Source organism: Schistocerca nitens, chromosome 5 (genome assembly GCF_023898315.1).
Source record: "Schistocerca nitens isolate TAMUIC-IGC-003100 chromosome 5, iqSchNite1.1, whole genome shotgun sequence".
Lineage (NCBI taxonomy): Eukaryota > Metazoa > Arthropoda > Insecta > Orthoptera > Acrididae > Schistocerca > Schistocerca nitens.
The window spans coordinates 700,945,164-700,968,793 of record NC_064618.1 but is presented as its reverse complement, the minus strand read 5'-3'; the positions used below and the strand labels follow the sequence as shown (position 1 = coordinate 700,968,793).

The window sequence follows — 23,630 nt, the reverse complement described above, 5'->3', positions numbered from 1 at the left end:
AAGCCGCTTTCGATGTCATCCACTCCTGCAGATGTAAAACCTGCGATCTCTTTAGGTGATTTCGGCAGTAAGCTCCTGATTAAGCTTGTGCCTTACGAGAATTATCTTTCAGTATCACACAATGGCAGTTCCAAAAAACACTTACCATCAGTTGTCCGATCATGGTTGTGTCTTCACCTTTCTCGGCGGTGGTGGATTCACTTCCTGCTTTGCTCCTTCGCCTCAGGATCACAGTGCTACAACAGCACTGGTTGGTCAGGCTGCTGAAAATGTCATCTGGGTTGTCCTGACGCGGCTGATCATTTCCGCTGCTGTGTAGGTTGTGATGCGTCAGTCTTCGAGCAGCAGGACTGTGACTTCCCTTACCATTTCTGCTTCTTCAGCCGTTTCGTTGTTCCTTTGACGACGCTAGAAACGTCATAACCACGTATTGACTGTGCCATTTCAAGCAGCATTGCTGCTGTACACGTCCATAACTCTGCATGGATTGTTGCAATATTGTTCCTTCTCCAGTGCGAAAAAGGAACAGCCGCATGATAATCGATCATTGGCCTGCCCCACACTGTTTTGGCTCTGCTAGGGGCGTGTGGCACGCGGATTTCAGTGTGCGCCAGGACTGCAGATACATGTCGAGTGGTTATAATTAAAACGCAGCGACTCACGGATGTCCAGTATGGACCGTAATTATCATATGGCAGCGGAACCGATTTACGCTTGAAAAAATTAGTTCCAGTTTAGGCCACGAGATGCAAATCTGACGTTTTACAGCATCTCGTCAATGTCTCCCGTGTTCATATTGAATAAACTGTGCAAGCGGCGGGCTTTCTTGCATTCACAGCGCCACATTTGCACCTGGTGGCGGAAATTGGAACTAATTGTTTCCAGCCTAAATCAGCTCCACATTAACGCATTAGAATATCCTCCTACTTCCGTAGCTAATTACAGACCACAGTGGATATCTGTCAATTGCGACGTTAACCCCAATCTTCCTTCCTTCCTTTCTGTAATTAGCTGCTGTTTAATTATAGCCACCCAGTGCTTGCAAACAAGCAACCCAACTAATTATTTTTTTGCTTGAGTCATCAGTCTCATGACTGGTTTGATGGGGCCTGCCACGATTTATTCAATCTTTTTCTCATGGTCACCTCTGTCTTGGCAGTACCCTCTCGGAGGTGCGAATGAGACACTAGTCCGGAATCTTTTGCCAGCGCAGAGATCATCTAGAGAATTTTTCGATTGCAGATCATGTGTCCTCTGAATACACATTTTCTATCTTTAATACACTGGTTCCCGTTGCCTCCTGAATCCTCATGCTGTTGATCATTGCTGATTCTTCCGCCTTTTAGAGGAATTTTCCCACCTCAAGCGCATGAGAATGCCCTGATCCCCTGTCGGCTCCTCTCCCTTCTTTGACAAGCCGTTGGCAAAATGATTGTGACTTCTTATGACGAAAGTCTTGGGCAGCCATTGCTGATGATTTTTGTTCAAAATTTAAGCAGTGACGAGGTTCGAACTCGAAACCCAGGACGTTTTGATTATTTAAGAAATGAATTATGTAACTTCATTTTCTGTGTGTGATAACTAAAACTTTATGACTATCCCTCCTAATTAGTATTCATATCCATTATTAAAAAACAGAACACAATACTTTAAGTTACATGACCGTGTTTGTGATTAGTTTTGTTGAATCTTTTGCGTGACAACATGTTTGCCGAAGGCTGGACTATTTATTGTAATTGCCAGAATTGAAGTTTCGACTTTTGTGTAATTTTAAAGTGGTTAAGCTGCAATCAGTATTTCTGTCTGTTACATAGCGACAAAATTTTAAGAGTGATTTATCACTTTGTTTTATAACATGTTATCATAACGATATGCTATATTTTGATCACTGATACTGACTATGTATGTGACGAATGCTAACGTGAGCCATACAGGCTCTCGTTCTTATTGCTTATGTTAGTAATGTTCAGGGCCGAATCTACCATTAGACAAGAATAGGCGGTGGCCTAGAGTGGCAAAATTTTAGGGACACAAAGAGCGGAAAAAGTTAATTTCAAATCAAACAGCGAAAAAAAATGAGCAGACGAGGAGAAAAAATGAAAGAGGGAACACCGAATTGTTTTCAAAAGCATGTGGCACAGTTAATTTGTAAATGTTTACTTATTTTGACGAAAGTAAACACATCGCCTCTACCTACCTGAAAATTAAAGTAGCCACTAATGAGACTTTTGACTTTGCCACCGTGAGCAACTCAGTAGGCTAGAAGCAGTCGCCCGTCTCTAATTTTGGGCCGCTGACTCGGGGGAAGGGGAAGAACCAGTGCCTTCAGGCAAACACAACATCCACGCCTTACTGGGATTCGAAACCGAATCCGTCTCGGACGAATGATCAGAAGCCGATGGCTTAGACCACTGCGCCGCCAGGAGGGCTAATAAAAGTTGTAGAACTCTCCATAGGAAATGCAAACAAAGCGTAATTTATTTATTTATTTAGTCGCAAGGAAGTGGATGCTGATAAAGAGGAAATCTAGGCTATCCCTTATTCTAAAAATATTTCAGTGAAAACGGAAACAAAATAACACCACGGTTATGCAGATGATCTAGTTTGATTTTTCGGCATGTCCCCCATCAGTCTAGCATAATTTCTAAATTCAAGGAAAAATTCATTCGCACCAGGAAGTAGTGCGCACCTTTATCAGTCATTTTCTTGCAATTAAATAAGATAAGTAACTAATTCCAAATTTGTTGGCACTGGTATATTCAGTCGAGTTCAGCACATTCTTTCTATTTCAGTTACTTAGGAAAATTTCAAAACGGAAGGAACTGAGGACTTTTATGGCCTCAATCAGTTTTACAGGAATTGAGGACAAAGCATGAAAATTGAGGACTGTACTCGCAAAAGGAGGACGTCTGGTCACATTAATTTAATGATTAAAATTATGGTATGAAATCTGCATTTTTGTGCCGTTTGATTTTGGTGTTGGTTAGCAGTTAAGTCCCATAAGATCTCACACACATTTCAACATTTTTTGGAGAGATCGGGGAGACCGATACCGATGGTAGGGGAAAAAAAAAAGAGGGCGTCATTTCTCAGTTCTTGCCTAGAGCGGTGAAACACCTCGCAATGGCTCGCGTAATGTTGACAACTGCTGTGTTTTCAGTAGGCGAGCAATGTTTGGAAATTATGACACAGAATATTTCGTGGAAGTAATGTGAGGCATGTACACTCTTTGGAATCTCCTAACTTTAGTGTTTATCATTGATTGCAACATACCCACATGAATATGACTTAAGAGTCGAAATCGCAATTGTAGAAATTATACGAAGCGTGTTTTTTTTTTAAGTAAGTACCGTTTTGAAAGTAAAAAAAAAAACGACGTGCTAAGATATCTTAATAATTTTATTTTTACATGAAATTCTGTATCTTAATCTACGCACTGACGCCATTACAGTCTGATTCTTCCTTGTTTACGTTGTGTACTGAGTGTTTAAGATGCCTCCGATAATCGTGAGTCCCGCCGAGTTTGAAGTACGGGCTCATATAAGATTTCTTAGTGCTAAAGGCCTAAAAGCTATGGATATTAATCGTGAGATCTGTGCAGTTTACGGAGAAAGCTTAATGAGTGATGGAATGGTAAGAAAGTCGATGAGAGCATTTAAAGGTGACTGCACAAATATGAATGATGAACAACGGAGTGGGCGTCCGGTCGTTAATGAAAGTTTGGTGCAGGAAGTGGACAATAAGGTGAGAGAAAACAGACACTTTACGATTTCCTCCTTGCGGGATGACTTTCCTAATGTTTCTCGTAGTGTTTTGTATGGCACTGTGACCGAGGACTTGAATTACCGAAAATTGTGTGCGCGTTGGGTACCGAAAATGTTGACGGATGTGCACAAAACCAAACGTTCAGACAGTGCATTGACTTCCCTTGAGCGGTATCACAACGACGGTGATGATTTCTTAAGCCAAGTTGTTACGGGCGATGAAACATGGGTGGCCTACGTCACACCAGAATCAAAGCAACAGTCCATGGAAGTTGAGCAAGGGCATCGTTTTGCTGCAAGACAATACCCGTCCACATGTGGCGAATCAGACCAGAGATCTCATCACATCTTTTCGATGGGAAACTCTAGATCATCCTCCGTACAGCCCCGATCTTGCGCCCAGTGACTACTGCACTTGAAGAAACACCTGGGCGGTGAGCGTCTTCAAGACAATGACGAAGTCAAAACAGTGGTAATGCAGTGGTTAACAAGTCAGGCGGCAGACTTCTATGAGGAGGGTATTCAAAAACTGGTACAACGATCTACATCTACATACATACTTCGTAATCCACCATACGGTGCGTAGCGGAGGGTACCTCGTATCACAACTAGCATCTTCTCTCCCTGTTCCACTCCCAAACAGAACGAGAGAAAAATGACAGCCTATGTGCCTCTATACGAGCTCTAATCTCTCTTATCTTTGTGGTCTTTCAGCGAAATATAAGTTAGCGGCAGTAAAATTGTACTGCAGTCAGCCTCAAATGCTGGTTCTCTAAATTTCCTCAGTAGCGATTCACGAAAAGAACGCCTCCTTTCCTCCAGAGTCTCCCACCCGAGTTCCTGAAGCATGTCCGTAACACTCGCGTGACGATCAAACCTGCCAGTAACAAATCCAGCAGCCCGCCTCTGAATTGCTTCTATGTCCTCCCTCAATCCGACCTGATAGGGATCCCAAACGCTCGAGCAGTACTCAAGAATAAGTCGTATTAGTGTTTCATAAGCGGTCCCCTTTACAGATGAACCACATCTTCCCAAAATTCTACCAATGAACCGAAGACGACTATCCGCCTTCCCGACAACTGCCATTACATGATTGTCCCACTTCATATCGCTCTGCAATGTTACGCCCAAATATTTAATCGAAGTGACTGTGTCAAGCGCTACACTACTAACGGAGTATTCAAATATTGCGGGTTTCTTTTTCTATTCATCTGCATTATTTTACATTTATCTATATTATCTATATATATCTATTATCTATATATATATCTATATTATCTATAGCTACCATTCTTTACACCAATCACAAATCCTGTCCAACTCATCTTGTATCCTCGTATAGTCACTCAACGACGACACCTTCCCGTATACCACGGCATCATCAGCAAACAGCCGCACATTGCTATCCACCCTATCCAAAAGATCGTTTATGTAGATAGAAAGCAACAGCGGACCTGCGACATTTCCCTGGGGCACTCCAGATGATACCCTCACCTCCGATGAACACTCACCATCGAGGACAACACTGGGTTCTATTACTTAAGAAGTCTTCGAGCCACTCACATATTTGGGAACCAATCCCATATGCTCGTACCTTAGTTAGGAGTCTGCAGTGGGGCACCGAGTCAAACGCTTTCCGGAAGTCAAGGAATGTGGCATTCGTCTGATACCCTTCATCCATGGTTCGCAAGATATCATGTGAAAAAAGGGCGAGTTGCGTTTCGCAGGAGCGATACTTTCTAAAACCGTGCTGATGCATGGTCAGCAACTTTTCTGTCTCAAGGAAATTCATTATATTCGAAGGGAGAATATGTTCGAGAATCCTGCAACAAATCGATGTTAAGGATATTGGTCTGTAATTTTGAGGATCCGTCCTTCTACTCTTCTTATATACAGGCGTCACCTGCGCTTTTTTCCAATCGCTTGGGACTTTACGTTGGGCAAGAGATTCGCGATAAATGCAAGCTAAGTAAGGAGACAATGCAGTAGAGTACTCTCTGTAAAACCGAACTGGAATCCCATCAGGACCTGGCGATTTATTTATTTTTCAACCCATTCAGCTGCTTCACAACCCCAGGGATGTCTATCACTATGTCCTCCATACGGGAATCTGTACGAGACTCAAACGGCGGTATGTTTGTACGATCCTCCTGCGTGAAAGATTTCTCAAATGTTGTTGCTGTTATTGTTGTGGTCTTCAGTTCTGAGACTGGTTTGATGGAGCTCTCCATACTACTCTATCCTGTGCAAGCCTCTTCATCTCCCAGTACCTGCTGCAGCCTACATCCTTCTGAATCTGCTTAGTGTATTCATCTCTTGGTCTCCATCTAAGATTTTTACCCTGCATGCTGCCCTCCGGTACTAAATTGGTGGTCCCTTGATGCCTCAAAACATGTCCTACCAACCGATCCCTTCTTCTAGTCAAGTTGTGCCACAAACTCCTCTTCTCCCCAATTCTATTCAATACCTCCTCATTAGTTATGTGATCTACCCATCTAATCTTCAGCATTCTTCTGTAGCGCCACATTTCGAAAGCTTCTATTCTCTTCTTGTCTAAACTGTTTATCGTCCATGTTTCACTTCCATACGTGGCTACACTCCATACAAATACTTTCAAAAACGACTTCCCGACACTTAAATCAATACTCGATGTTAACAAATTTCTCTTCTTCAGAAACGATTTCCTTGCCATTGCCAGTCTACATTTTATATCTTCTCTACTTCGACCATCCCCAAATAGCAAAACTCCTTTACTACTTTAAGTGTCTCATTTCCTAATCTAATTCCCTCAGCATCACCCGACTTAATTTCACTACATTCCATTATCATCGTTTTGCTTTTGTTGGTGTTTATCTTATACCCTCCTTTCAAGACACTGTCCATTCCGTTCAACTGCTCTTCCAAGTCCTTTGCTGTCTCTGACAGAATTACAATGTCATCGACGAACCTCAAAGTTTTTATTTCTTCTCCATGGATTTTAATACCTACTCCGAACTTTTCTTTCGTTTCCTTTACTGCTTGCTCAATATACAGATTTCTCAAATGCTAAGTTTAAAATTTCGGCTTTCGTTTTGCTGTCTTCCGTTGCCAGGCCAGACTGATCAGTAAGTGACTGGATGGAAGCCTTCGACCCGCTTACCGATTTTACGTAAAGACCAGAATCTCCTTGGGTTATGACAAGTGTCTCAATATTGACGGAAATTACGTAGAAAAGTAGATTACGGTACAGGCTTTCATGTATAAATAAAATTATTGATATATCTTTTTTTAATTTCATACCGGTGAGCAAGATGTATGAGACAGGCGAAATTCCCTCAGACTTAAAGAAGAATATAATAATTCCAATTCCAATGAAAGCAGGTGTTGACAGATGTGAAAATTACCGAACTATCAGTTTAATAAGTCACATGTGCAAAATACTAATGCGAATTCTTTACAGACGAATGGAAAAGCTTATAGAAGCCGCCCTCGGGGAAGATAAGTTTGGATTCCGTAGAAATGTTGGAACACGTGAGGCAGTACTGACCCTACGACTTATCTTAGAAGAAAGATTAAGGAAAGGCAAACCTGCGTTTCTAGCATTTGTAGACTTAGAGAAAGCTTTTGACAATGTTGACAGGAATACTCTCTTTCAAATTCTGAAGGTGGCAGGGGTAAAATACAGGGAGCAAAAGGCTATTTACAATTCGTACAGAAACGAGATGGCAGTTATAAGAGCCGAGTGACATGAAAGGGAGGCAGTGGTTGGAAAGGGAGTGAGACAGGGTTGTAGCCTCTCCCCGATGCTATTCAATCTGTATATTGAGCAAGCAGTAAAGTAAACAATGGAACAGGTCGGAGTAGGTATTAAAATCCAGGGAGAAGAAATAAAAACTTCGAGGTTCGCCGATGACATTGTAATTATGTCAGAGACAGCAAAGGACTTGGAAGAGCAGTTGAACGGAATGGACAGTGTCTTGAAAGGAGGATATAAGATGAACATCAACAAAAGCAAAACAAGGATAATGGAATGTAGTCGAATTAAGTCGGGTTATGCTGAGGGAATTAGATTAGGAAATGAGACACTTAAAGTAGTAAAGGAGTTTTGCTATTTGGGGAGCAAAATAACTGATGATGGTCGAAGTAGAGAGGATATAAAATGTAGACTGGCAATGGCAAGGAAATCGTTTTTGAAGAAGAGAAATTTGTTAACATCGAGTATTGATTTAAGTGTCAGGAAGTCGTTTCTGAAAGTATTTGTATGGAGTGTAGGCATGTATGGAAGTGAAACATGGACGATAAATAGTTTGGACAAGAAGAGAATAGAAGCTTTCGAAATGTGGTGCTACAGAAGAATGCTGAAGATTAGATAAGTAGATCACATAACTAATGAGAGGAGGTATTGAACAGAATTGGGGAGAAGAAGAGTTTGTGGCACAACTTGACTAGAAGAAGGGATCGGTTGGTAGGACATGTTCTGAGGCATCAAGGGATCACCAATTTACTACTGGAGGGCAGCGTGGAGGGTAAAAATCGTAGAGGGAGACCAAGAGATGAATACACTAAGCAGATTCAGAAGGATGTAGGCTGCAGTAGGTACTGTGAGATGAAGCTTGCGCAGGATAGAGTAGCATGGAGAGCTGCATCAAACCAGTCTCAGGACTTAAGACCACAACAACAACAACAACAACAACAACAACAACGGTACTTACTTAAGAAACACGCCTCGTAGTAAATAATGGAGTGGATTGCGAACGTCTTGTCATTTAATAAAGACGGGAAGGCTTAAATTAGTGACAACAAGCCCTCTTTCCACTCGTCTTGGAGCCCCCAGTGATGTACACAACTCGTGAGGGCGCGCAGAGTCCCGACTGCAAGGTGGTGCCCATCGTGTTGCAGGCGCGTCGTGGGGCTCGCGGTGCCGGCGGCGGCGCCGCTGCTACCCCACGGCCTCGTACTGGCGGTGGCGCGCGCCGCCCGGCCTCGCGCTCGTGCTGGTGGGCGTCGTCTGCTACGCCTTCCTGCAGACGCGCCAGAACTACAAGTACGTGCACAGCGCGTGGCACGCCGTCATGGCGCTCGCCGTCGTCTTCCTGCTGCCCCGCAAGCCGGGCCGCCAGTCGGCCGCCCTCCGGGTCGACGACACGCCGGAGGACGAAGCCACGCCCACCGACCGCAGGCCCTTCTGGAAGAACTCGGTGCGCGCCTGGCGCAAGCGCAGCATGTGACTGCTGCGTCGCTTCGGGTGGCTGGAGCCGCCGGTGCAGTGCACGGGCCTGCCGATCGCTGCGGCGGGACGTAGGAAGCCTGTTCCACTCCTGCCTTCTTCCCGTAACAGCTCCGTAGGCAACTGAAGGCGCCGCAGCGCCGCTGTGTGAGCTTCTCGCTGCAGGATAGTAACGGCACAATGAGAAGTAGATGAAAAGTAGCACACTTTTCGCATAAATTACTCGAGAAACACTGCCTCTCCGTACGTCTACATACAGGGATAGACGAAAATGTTAAATTATTTCAACTGCCTTCGTTATTTTTCTATTGTGTACAAGTGTGTGTGTGTGTGTGTGTGTGTGTGTGTGTGTGTGTCGCATTTCAGCCACTTGCTGCAGTTTACAGTGCTGTGATAAAATGAAACTATCAGCTCCTCTTTTGTATGTACAATATTCCGAATACATCCTCAAATCCGTTCCTATAACGAATTTCTCACTTTTAGTTTGCAGCCTCATTGTGATGGGTTTATAAATCGGAATCGTGCCCAGGTCACCTTCTGTTTCTGTTAAAATGTTACGAAGTCTTTAATTTCTGTTCATCGAAAAATTTAACTCACAATATGAAATACAGGCTGAAACCTTAACGGTGTAAAAAGAATTTGAAGCTCCCTCAGTATTTAATTTTTACAGAGTAAAGCATTTAATTTGAGTTTTATACTCCAGAAAACATAAAATGAAGATCTGTCTTGATTCATCGGATTTTCTGGGTAATGGTAGCCTTGGTACCTACCAATAACTTCGCACAAAAACATCCATATGCTATATGTAATAAACGTCAAATGATATACAAATACCAGTTATAGAACTCAAAATGATGTTATGTCACTTACAAAATTCAAGATTTCTTCTCGTTGTTACTATTACTACAGATTTCGCATGAAATGTCCAAGATAGTTACGATTTTGGCTGTACTTGACAGTCTGAAAAGCCTTATAAATGGCCTGCTTTAAAATATGACAGTGAGCAATACACTCGGACTCAAATCAGAATGCTAGTGGCATGTGTCTGTTGTTCTTCGCTAGCAAAGAATACAAAATATGGTTTAGTAACACATTGTATGAGATAAAACATCTATGGAGGTATTCTTCTTGAATCAGGAAATAAATTATATCCTGTTGTTGCTAGTTTATGTATTGAGAGGATAAGCAGTGGAAGTATATATGAAAGGGTAACTTATTTTAAAATATTTGAAGCTCCTTTTGGTGTTCTTTTGAAACAACCCAATTTTGAAACAGTAATTGTTTGTTAGTTAAATAAACTGTATCCTTCTACAAAAAGCAAGTAAATTACTGTACTTTTAATGCTTCCAATTCATTGAAATATGACCAAGCTAAGTGTGTGCCTGGAAGACAACAGTGTGTTTGGAATTTCATCATTTTGTACACTTTTATATGCTTTCACTGGAGAGGACAAGAAACAGAGTGTGAAATATTGTATTGTACCTCTGCGCGCGCTCTCTCTCTCTCTCTCTCACACACACACACACACACACACACACACACACATTCTACACACACACACACACACACACACACACATTCTCTTTGTCTAAGCATAGAAGACATCACATAACGAAATTTGCTTGGAGTTTTTTTTTTTTTCCAATTCGAATTTCAAAGTTGCTGCTGAGCAGGCAGCTTGCTTTTTGTGTTTATTAATTTGTATTTTCAAGGAGAAAAAAATTATAATTTGTGTAGGTAAGAAACCATCATAAGACAAACAAAGTTTCCCAGTATGGGAATGGACTCGTCTTGCACCTCTCTTATTATTCCTATCTCCTTCCCACTGTCTATTTAATTTCTTATTGTTGGTCTTCAGATTTATCTATTTACCCCCAGCACTTATATATCTGCTGCTTGCTTTTCTTCTCCAGTTTCAAAGAAGATATGTTTCTGTAAACTTTTTTTATATTTTGTATCTGTTGCGTATACAAACACTCACACATATACATTCAAAGCAGTATCAAGAGGTAATGGCACTGCTATTTGCTCTTAAGAATTATTCTTGCATGGTATCAAAGCACTAATGTGTAATCATCATTTTCAACCATTTCACAGCTACTGCCACAAGAAGGCAGTTTTTCCTTCATTGTGATTCGCTGATATATACATCTCTGTTGTCCATATATATTGTTGAACATCAAGTACTGACCTTTCATTAAATTATCACACAATCTTTTGTTACCTCAAGGAATTGGCCAAATGTGATCCTTGGTCCATATGCCATCTATTCCCCAGTGTACATGTTTTGCTCCATATACACCTTACCATTGCTCACTAACAGCTGTGAAATTTGAATGTTTTTTTTTATTAAAACAGTAACACTTGATTAATTTATTTGTTGCTGTTTTTTGTCATCTTAGTTCGTTTGTAATACAGCTGGCTGACACATAAAGTGTTTTTCATTCCTTAACGTTTTCTATGTTTTGTACTTCAAACTATGTTGTTGACCTTACTTACTCCAAAGTATCTATAATCCTGTACTCATTTCCAACTCATCTTACAAATAAGGAATGCATATTCATATTTTCTTGAAAAGTTCTCTCTGTACATCTGCTACTAATTTCTTGTCATTGCACTGAGTGTAAATGAAGCAGCAGAAGGACACTTCTTTTCTTTATGTACATGCCCTCCTCATTCACGAGATTCTTTGAAAATGTCATTCTCAGAGTGTTTCATAATTGGACTTAAATCATGAATATGGTAGTCACTACCCAGATAACTGTAGTAGGCGTTCTCACTTTATAAAGATATGTGTGTTCTAATTTAAATTCCTTCCCACATCAGTTCTATCTGATTTTAATCTACTGCATTAATATCTGGGAATTTAAGGGCTTTATGCTGATTTCAAGGGTCCCATTTCTGTACTGTCAAAGTGACCACACTGAAGCTTATAGCTACACAAAGAACTGCGCAGAACCTTTAACTTTGAGAAAGAGAATGACGTAAATTGAAAGTAAATGAAAGAAAGCAGCTCATGAAGAAGAGGAAGACAAAGGTGGACATAATAGTATTGTTTTGACGTTCTAGTCACAAAAATACTAAACAGTAAGGACAGCAGAGATCAATAGGTACGAAGTAAACATAGACAGTAACAATTCCATAAAAATTATAAAAAATTAAAAGAAGAGAGGGAGGAATAGGAATAATTTATGAAATGAAGAATGTGTGATGCAAAGGAACAAATCGTATGACAAAGAATATTGTTAAATTGTTCTACCTAAGAAAATGTAGTATTTTTGAACAGATCTGTATCACACTGAGGTTGATAAATCAAAATTTTTAATTGATTTGTTATTTTAATATATATCAAAAAGAAAATATGAATGAACCATTGTAAAGCCACAGATGCACAATTCGTAGTAACTTTGAGCATGATTTACAATAACTAAGTAATTTGCAAATGACAGATTGACTTTTGTGGTTTGATATTTTTGTACTTGTACTGCAATAGTCACCTTGAAGTTGGTAACTCAGGGATGTATATTCAGTGAACTTACTCATAATCTTTGGGAATGCAAGAGGCACTGGTGCCAGTTGTAGGAAAGACAGATCACTATGGGGGTTTTAGCTGTTCCAGGTTTAAAGAACTAGAAACTTCCACTCACAAAGAGTAAGAAAGAAAGAAGAAAGAAAAACAATAAAATGAATGAAGAGAAGAGTACTGGTATGGAACAATCAAATGGAAAAAGGAAATAGATTCACTGATGATGAACAAAGGATATATATGACAAGTAAAGTAAATTACAATCAAACAGAAAAAATGGGAGGAGGGAAAGAAGGGTAAAATACAAAAAGTAGACATCACAACATTTTGAACAAGAAAATAAGAGTTTTTTGATTGTTAGTGTTTTAATAGGACCTCCTGAATCCAACTATATCAGTTATTTAATCTACATATATGTTTTATGACTATTTTATCATATACTGGAATGAGCAAAGGCAACCACTTCATTGTGTTGGATGCTTTAAGCACTATGTAGAAATGTAAACAGAATTTGAATATGGCATATCAACACATGAATTTATTTGACTTGATATTCATTTGAAAGTCTTTGCATACTTACCTCAAACTGGGTGTCTTCTGAGCTTAAAGACTAAGTGAAATTTCTGCCCAAAGCTGATGAAATTACTATGTGAATGTATTATCTTAAAATGAAGAGGAAATTGTTAAGTTGAGATGGTGCTGAATGGTAAACAAGCAGATGGAATTACATAGATCACTCAAACTCAAACAGAGAATTAAGAGTTACTTATTGTTGTAACTGAATAGTTATTGCATAATCAGCATGAATTAGTGAAGATAGTTTTATGCATCTGATGTAGAATAGTAAAAACATAAAATAAACTGAGTCACACTTTCACAACTGATTATTATTCTGATTATGATAATCATTTTCTGCGCATATTATATCTTTTGCTGCAGTATCACTTGCAACAATTCAAATACAGCTAACTTTATAGTGTATAATAGTGCAGCAGCCTGAACACATCATAGTTTGACATCATCTTTATATTTACAAGATTCTGCAGGATGCTGTCTAAACTTCCATGTCAAATTAATTCTAACTGAACAATTGAACATTTAAACAATGAAAACAGAGCATCTATTCATCTTTACTGAAAATGGGAATGAAGTATGCTTATGTAATGAACCAGTATTATACTTGTAACATAATCTGACATGTAATGTGAGTATGCACAAAAATTGAAACAAAACAGTGGTAGCATTACAAGCCACAGTAAAAACAGAAAAAATCTGAAACATTGAGTATTCTGTCTGATATACCATGCATCTTGTGTACAGAATTTCTCCCTGCAGAAACTGGTCAGGTATATTATGTTATCAAATAACTGATAAAATTTTTTAATACCCTTCCTCCTAGGATAGTTGTTCAATTGTTTTAGAGATCCTGCACTTTAACTTACACTCAGTGTGAATATATAGTTGTCCAGCTGAAAATATTCACTGTAGAAAGGTTTGGAAAATGAGAAATGCTGTCTGATAATGTTAAAGAACTCATAATATGAGTAACATAACATTCCTGATCAATTAGACGATTGCATTATTACAGCTAATAAATGTTAAATGTGAGATGTTATATACAGAAAATGTATGTACTATGCAGTTCATATGTGTTAGTAGCACACAAGAAGGTGCTACCATTACAATGTTTTGCACTATGTTAATTTTACAGTCAACAATGCAAGGAACAATTGGATGCAGTTTCTTTGCTGATCTGTCTTGAACAAATGTTCTCATGTATGCATAGCTTCTGCACCATACATCCATTTGAAACTGGTTGCCATATTCAAGCCTTTGTTTCAATACAACATTTACAAACCCCACACTTCCCTCCACTCCCAAATTAACTATCTCTTGATACTCCAAATGTGCCGTATCAATCTCTCTCTTCTTTCAGTCCATTGTACCACAAAGCTTTCTCCCTAGATTGATACAAAATGTCTTTGTCAGCATTCTAATGTAGTGCCATATTTCAAAAGCATGTGTTATTTACTCATATCTACTGGTTATCATTCATATTTCACTTCCATATGATACTGAACTCCAAACAAATACTTTAAGAAAATACTTTGAACACTTAAATATATTTTTGACATCAACAGATTTATCCTTTCTTTTGTCTACAAGATACATACTCATTGGTTCTCCCATTATCATTTAGTTTGCTCAAATGGCAAAATTCTTCAACTGGTTTCAGCATCTCATTCCTAATCCAGTTTAATCAGTATCACTTGATTTAACATCTGTTTGACTTTTATTTTCATCTTTTAACCTCTTCCCAAGACACTACCCATTCCATTATCTGATCTCCCATGTCCTTTGCCACCTGTGACAGAATCACAATGTGATCAGCAAACCTGAAATTTCTTATTTCTTCTCCCAGAACTTGGAGCCCCTTTCCAAAATTGCCCATAGTTCACTTTACTACAGATCAAGTAACATCGGGAGAGGATGTGTTACAGTACTGCCTAACTTTTGTCTCAAGTATTGCCTCTGTTTCATGTTCAACTAATTATCAGCAGTCTGGCTTCTGTAAAAGTTAGAGATAATGCTTCTGGCTGTATGGTTTCTACCTGATAATTATGTATACCAACATTTTTCTGGGTTATTGATTCCTGTGACACAGTTTATTGCCACTGTTATATCTTTTATGCAGAAGTTTGTTAGATACATAAGAAATGCTGTACACTTCTAGACAAACAGTTTAAACCATGTTATAAATACCAGTCTTTTTCTGTTTAGTCACATGGAGGTTAAGTTAATCTTACATATTCCCCTGAACAGTTTGACCACTCATAACATTTGAATGTCTTTTATTGGACAGTAGATGAAAGTGTTCTCTGATAAGTGTGGAAATTTTCAGATCTGTCAAATTTGGTGTTATTAATTCTTCTACCATTACTGGTTTAATCAAAACTTCATGGAAGTATTTCTTTTGGGATTCCATAAGTATAGCTACAGATTCTGTCTTCATACCTAATATAGCTGTACTCCAGCTCTGTAAGGTGCCTTGTAAGTCACGGAAGAAACAATCATTGGTGTTGCTTGTCAGGTGTTATACATACAGCATGTATCTGTGATAACTACTCCAATTCTACTGTGCATGAACTTCAAATATGTGTATGGGTGAAAGTGATTGTCATTTGTTTCCTTACCCTGCATGCAATACTGAACTACTTTCAAGTTCAATTGATGCATATTTTTTGAAACCAAGTACTCTGAATTAAGTTGTTTGTTTACTTTTGAGATTATTATACACAGTGGTGTTATTTGAAGTTTTTGTGTGATAATACAGCAGATTGCCTATTAAAAAACACATTTTTTGACATGTAATGGGTTACTAACAGTATAATTAAACTAACTTATGCTTGTAATATTCGTTTATATTGTGATATAAATATAGCTTACATTTTATATATTGTTAGAAAATACAGACTGGCACTGTTACATTATCACATTGTGGTCTTGAGATATCTGCATTGAAACAACAATAAGCTTTATTTTCTCTGTTGGGAATGTATGCTCAATTCATTACAGATTTTCCTAAATTTCCAAATATGTTATAAAGTGTTAGTTCTGTTTGTGTACGTGAGGGAATGTTGTGTTAAGAATCAGCAATATGTGCTGTGTTACTATTTTTCTATCTCCTGTGTATATTGTTGTTTATAGTATTTATGGTGCTGGAACACATTAATTCAGCTATCCAAGGGCTAGAAAATGTCCAAGAGTTTATTTACAAGAAATTTTCACTGTGTTCTCTATTGTATGTTCAATGTCAGTGCTCATTTTACAGTTTCAGCAAGACATTTTGAAGACTGTTATCTTGGCTTTAATGTTAAATGTTTCAACATTCACAACTGTTTTACAGTTCATAAGTTTTATTAGAAGTTTATATTCATCAGAGAAATTATCTTAATAAAGTGTTTTGTGACAACAGAAGTGATATTTTGGGACAGTTTTTTCAAATGAATTACCTTTCCTTCAGCCATAGTCCATTCAGCACTCTGTCCATGTCAGTCCATACTGTTAGCAGAAAATGTGGTTACCATGATGGATATTGGTGTTGTATTACTCATATTAAAAGCTGATATTCATGTCCTTTCTGATTGCTGATGTCTGTGGCATGTTAATTCAGACTACTGCAATATAAAATAATAATACTGACTGCTAAAGTGCTGCCTTCTGATAAGCTTAGTAGTTTTTGACATTTTAGAATACATGATCCTACTTTATATGGATGTCTCCTACATCTGGAAGATAATCATGTTAACTGGTTCAGTTGCAATTAGATCCTTTAATTTGGCAACAAAAATACTGAAATAGTATTAACAAAGTACAGTCGCATTAGATGCCCTAACATGTTGACTCTTCTGTGCATTGGATTCATATATTTTATTGCAATAGAACTCTATAGATATGTCACTTGGATGGATGGATGTTTTATGATAGAGAACAATACAAATATCAGAACTAAAACACAGTCTTTTAATTGAAAAGTTTTGTGAATTTGCATTTATCACACACAGTCTGTATCATAAATTTCAGACAGAAAGTGGCTTCTTCCAGAAAACTGTGATGTAATATAAAGAAATACTCACTCTTTGGAAATTTCATGCAGTTCTGTGAATACAATGTCAAAATTGTGCCATATTGTCAGCTAAAAGTTTCTTGTAGAACTCACAACTGAATTACCTGTTCATTCTCCTTCTTATTATTAACACAGTCAGGGTAAATTATATGTCATTTTATTCCAACAGAACAGGGTTTTTGTATCAGCCATTTGTCTGTTATTTACACTTAGGAAAGTAAACAGTTTGTACATTTATACAGCAGATACACAGACATAATAATGTTAGAGAAATGGAACATAGAATAATGTTGAATATTTAATAAGATGTTCAATTTAACTCAACAGAAAATACATAATCTAAGAAAATTTAATTAATTATGTGTGGGAATAACAATACTGATGATTTACTTAACCAGATATTCAAGCATAGCAAATGCCCTAGGAATGACTACTTGCAGTGATATTCTTCAGTGACAAGCACTGTTCTTGAAATTGCAGTTTTATGCATGTTTGTTATACATTCAGTTAAAAATTCCAACAATTTTAAGTTTATCCAGTAGAAGACAGATTTAAAATCTTTTGCAGGAATAACTACCTACAGATCATGACTCTGTAATATAATTTTTTGTAGCCTAATCTGAAGATATCTTATGCAAACACTTGATTTCTGTTTTCACATTGTGCCTAACATTACTGCACGATGTCTAAAGAACGAATTCGGTTGTGGGGTTCAGTATTAATATAGTTATTAACTATCTATTACTGAGAGTGAAAAACCCATAATTTTTAGAAATATTTCCAAAGTTTTAATCATGTTTTTCCATTCTCATAATGAAGAATCAATGTTAGGTATGCAATTAAGTCAAGAGAATGGCGCATTAAAAAGCAATACAAACATTATTTATCACCTTTATTTGTTTTTTAATGCATGCTCCTCAGAGACTATGCAGTTCTGACAACACAAAAAATGTGGTTTTTGCATGCTGGGTACACCATTTTTGTTTCTTGCACATAAGACAAGAAGTGGGACTTAATTTATACTTAAAGAATGAGAGGAGTAAAGGCTGTGCAAAGAGTAAAGGACAGTTATTTTATTTCTTAATGTATATTGTTATTGACAGAACATCCTAGTCAATACTTATTTGCTAATGACACTGTTGAAGATTGCTTGACAGGGTGGAGTGACTGAGGAAATAAGTATCACTAGTAAATTGGTCAAATAGTTGAGGGAAGGTGGTTGTAATCTACAGTTGTTTATCATCCCCCTGTGTACCATTGTTCTGGGCTTAACCTCTTAAATGGAGACTCCATGCAAAATTCCATCTTTACTGACCTGGACTCCATCCAAAATTTCATCCTAACAGACCTCAGAATGTCCAACTATAATGACCATCTACTGTGTCATCCTCAGCCAGTAGGCACCACTGCAGATGTGGATGGCATGTGGTCAGCACACGACTCTCTGATTCATTGCAGTTTTAGTGACTGGAGCAGCTACTTCTCTATCAGGTAGGTTCTCAATTGGCTGCACAGACAGAGTGCACCCCATGTGTCAACAGTGCTTGGCAGACTTGGACAGTCACCCATGTAAACATTAGCCAAGCCCAACAGTGCTTAACTTGGGTGATCTGATAGGAACTGATGTTACCACTGCAGCAAGGCTGTTGGCTTCTTAAGTTGAAAGAGGGTATTTACTGTTATTATTTGTGATATGTGAAATGGTAATGTTGTGCTTGACAGCCAATATCAGTGCTACTCAAGAATTGTAGGCTCTGTACTTTCAATCATCTCTCTCCATTCCATTTCATACTTTTATAGATGAACAGAAACTATGCAAGCATTTGTAAGTCATACAAACAACAGGAGCACACACCTGAAAATGTATAATAAGTCAGAGGAATATAAAAGCAACCTGTGTTCACTGGTGTCTCATGTAGAACAGTATTACAGGATTCAGAGATTGATGATACTGAATAGCAAATCTATTAGGCTCTTACTAAGTAGTACTTGTATGACGTTCTTCTGAAAATGCTACTAATCATTAAACAACTGCAGTACACTTACTTTAGGATAATTTACAGTGAAGCTAGGTGGCATAGTTGATGCATTTTTCATAAAACACACACTCCCTAAAAATTTTCCTTAAAGAGAGAGCTTGGATTTGATAAGTGGATTTTAGCATTCTACAGTTCTATGTGTGGCAGCAAACACATGTGTACTAGACTTTGTTTAAGGCTTCTTTGCAACATGGCTAATTGAGGACACACATTTCTAATTATTCCATTTGTGGAGGCCTTATCTTAAGTCTTCAGCGGAAACAGCATTTGCTGGTATGCCTGTGTCATGACTTACCTATCTAGACTGACATATGTCAGTTCACACAACTGTTTGCTTTTGAACATCAGTTTTTAACTATTGCCATAACCAATGTGCTTTACACACCTGCTTTTCATACACCATTAATGGCAGTTGCATGTACTAACAGTGTACATATGCCCAGAAAATGCAAATGTGTGCAGTATGAAGCAGAGAGGAATTTCCAGTTACTTTCCTTTTTTTTCTTTGGTCATTCAGGGCTGTGTGTTGTATATGTGCTACTACCAAGTATATGGAGGTGTCCAGTTGCAAACCCAGAATACAATGCTTGCTTACAATTTAGGATGAGTTTACCAGACAATGACCTCATGTGTTGCCTTTTTGTGATTTATCTAATTTTATTTCATCTATATATGAATCTGTACGACTCCACAATATTTAAAATATGCATGCCCACACACACACACACACACACACACACACACACACACACACACACACACACACACACACACATATATATATATATATATATATATATATATATATATATATAATATTTAAAATATGCATGCCCACACACACACACACACACACACACACACACACACACACACATATATATATATATATATATATATATATGTGTGTGTGTGTGTGTGTGTGTGGGCATGCAGTGCTTTTTTTTTTTTTTTTTGGCCATTTCCATTACTGCTTCCAGGGTACACTCATGAAATAACTAATTCTGAACATCTAAGGCATTGAGAAAGTTGGATCCCAAAGGTAAAAGTTATGCAGAGGAAAGAGTTGGAGATCAAAATACGCAGCTCTGCTCATAAACAAAGTGAAACTCAAAACATATCTCTCTAGGAGCCCAACTCTATTGGTATGCTCAAAGAGGCAAATCTGATACATCAAAAATAGATATTAAAAGAAGCAAGGCACTGAATGTATTATACTATTTAGTTTCTGTGCTCATTATTTATGCACTTGCATCTTTATATTTAATGGAAGTCATTGTCTTCAACTTTTATGGGTTTAATACCAATTGTCAGTAAGTCAGCAGACATGGAATCTTACTGATAGTATGACCTCTTGTCACAAATAACTGTGTGATTTTGGTCACTTACTGAATATCTGTGGTTACAAGTGATACAAACACAAATTGTTCTGGAAAATATTTGTGAGTTAAGAGTGACTTAATCTGCATCTATATACCACAAGCCAATTTATAATTTGTAACTGAGGGAATTTGTGGCACCACTGTCTTTCCCCCTTTCACTGTTCCATCCACAAACATTATGTGGATAAATGAATGTTTATAAACCTCCATATGATTTAAATTTCTCCTGATTTCCTTGTTGAAGTCATTTCATGAGAAATATGTGGAAGAAGTAATATGTTACCTGTCTCTTGCCGGAATATATGCTCTCAGAACTTTGACAGTAAATCTCTCTGTAATACACAGCTCTTCACTTGTAGCATTTGCTGCTAAGGTTTATAGAAGATCTCCGTAAATCTCTTGTGCCTGTTAAATGATTCTGTGTCAAAATTGGATCTCTCCTATATCTTATATTTATCCAACTTGGTAAAGGTTCTAGGCTGATGTACAGTTCTCAAAAATTGGTCCAACAACTGCTTTGTAAGCTACTTCTTTCATGGATGAATTATAAATCCTTAAGATTTTCCCAGTGAATCAGAACATTAAACCTGCATATAGTTTGTTTTTTGTAGTCATTCCAATGACTTGTCAGCAAGGATAATCAAACAGTGATGGACTTGTATTCCCACTTATGCACAAAAATTTTTATTTATGTACATTCAGGACCAAATGCCAGCCCCTGTATCAGTCATTGTTGCTCTGTAGGTCTTTCTGCATTTTACAGATCTTCTGACATTGCAACCTTCTTCATGGAGGCTCCCTATATTGTCTGTCAGATCATTAATACAAATTGTGAACAATAATGGCTCATTCCTCCTAGTGTAGGGTGACCAAATCTTTCTCAGAGAAAACTGGGACACAACCAGTTTGGCTCCAATGGACCCCCCCCCCCCCCACTTCCTGCCTATCCCAAATATCTCCTTGATTCTAAAAAGTTAACATGAAAGTAATTCTATGGAGTGTAGCCATGTATGGAAGTGAAACATGGACGATAAATAGTTTAAATAAGAAGAGAATAGAAGCTTTCGAAATGTGGTGCTACAGAAGAATGCTGAATATTAGATGGGTAGATCACATAACTAATGAGGAGGTGTTGAATAGGATTGGGGAGAAGTTCGTTGCACAACTTGACTAGAAGAAGGGATTGGTTGGTAGGACATGTTCTGAGGCATCAAGGGATCACCAATATAGTATTGGAGGGCAGCGTGGAGGGTAAAAATCGTAGAGGGAGACCAAGAGATGAATACACCAAGCAGATTCAGAAGGATGTAGGTTGCAGTAAGTACTGGGAGATGAAGAAGCTTGCACAGGATAGAGTAGCATGGAGAGCTGCATCAAACCAGTCTCAGGGCTGAAGACCACAAAACAACAACAACAACATTAATGTTTTATTAATACATTCTGGTAACCTGGTGATGGCCAATTTATTATTAGTAAGAAGGATAATAACGGGTATACTCTGATTCATTTTTACTCTATCTTTTTAATTAGTGATATTTAATACACATAATAAAAACAAGTTCTTTATTATTTTTCAAAATGTTATAGGTATGGAATTTTTAATAATGTAAAATTAACTTATGCTTTAAATATCATCATGAACTTGTAGATGGGGTTGATTTTCAGACAAAAAGATATTTTTTCACTGTTTCCAGCATTCTTTGTTATGTTTTCGCTCTTTGAAATGTGGTGGTAAAATTCTACATAGTAAGTTTCGTTGTTGTAGAGGATTTGTATATTTGCTTCAAGAGAGTCCACTTCCATTAAGGTTCCTTTCATCAGTTCACTGAATATTAACGAACGAAAATATTCTTTCTACATTGACGATAAGGTCTGATATTGCAAACGAAATGATTCCCTCCTCTGTTAAAGGTTGCAATGTTGTTGTTATTAGCATTCTCAGAGTACTACTGAAAATCATCACAGCTTTTAAAACAATATCGCCCACTTCTCATGACACTATAACGGTGTACAGTTTTTGTTGTACCACTTGTGAAGGTTTTCCTCAACGACGTTTGTCATTATCCCTATTTGATTAAAGAGAATGGAGTCATTCATCTCAATTTTTTCCTCTTCCAATAATGAACTCCCCCTTCAACACGTTCCTATTTTGGAACTCTACAGCCCCGGTTCCGCACGAAATATTGATGCTGTGAAAAACTACCTTTCAGCAATTTTTTCTATAAAGGTTCGGCAAATTTAGTTAACAGGGTTTATAAAAATGAACGGGCGTCTTGTCACGGACCGCGCGGCTCGGAGGTTCGATTCCTCCATCGGGCATGGGTGAGTGTGTTATCCTTAGCGTTAAGTTAGTTTAAGTTAGGTTAAGTAGTACGTAAGCTTAGGGAGCGATGACCTCAGCAGTTTGGGCCCATAAGACCTTACCACAAATTTCCAAATAAAAATGAAGGACAATGAGACCAACTGTCAAGCGAAATTTGATTCAAGAACTACACTGACTAAACGTTAGGCACTGTAACTTGAGACTTTCGATGCCACATAATGTGTCAGAGTTTTATTTGCGATACAATAACAACAAAAGACTTAATACACCAGTAAAGCCAGTTTCCAATGTTGGCCAATGACAGAGTATACTTTTTCTGTCGTGAGGATTCAACGTATTGTTTTTTCACAGCTACATGAACTAATTCGCTGTATGGTGTAGGGAACGGAGGAAGCAAGCCCTTCGCAACGCCTCCCCGCTAGTTTGTGATATCTGTCAGCGATATACCGAAATCTCGATATATCAGAATCAGGACCGCAGTATCTTTAATCGATATTTGTCCAGGCGATATGTCGGTAGTGGCGATATTATTTATGGCGATACAATAGGAAAATATTATTGTCATTGTAATCACCTAATTCATAACAGAGGAAACTCATCTCTTCTTTATTTTTGGCACTAAAATATTTACAACATAAGAACGATACATGTCGTTTCTTACTCTAAAGTTCTTACAGAAACTTTCGGTCGAAAGTATGGTATGTAAATGTATGAAATGTAATTCTCGAAAGCTCTGCTGTTTGTGTTGTTCGTTGATCGTTGT

General features: G+C 38.1%; 1 protein-coding gene across 1 annotated transcript in view; it reads left to right on the top strand.

Moving 5' to 3' along the window:
• Positions 1–8,971, top strand: part of LOC126260669 (post-GPI attachment to proteins factor 6) — a 140,154-nt gene extending 131,183 nt beyond the window's left edge. Inside the window, exon 3 of the mRNA XM_049958006.1 lies at positions 8,643–8,971. Coding sequence (XP_049813963.1) covers positions 8,643–8,971 — 329 coding nt within the window. The remainder of the gene's footprint in view (positions 1–8,642) is intronic.
• The last annotated feature ends 14,659 nt before the right edge of the window (positions 8,972–23,630 follow it).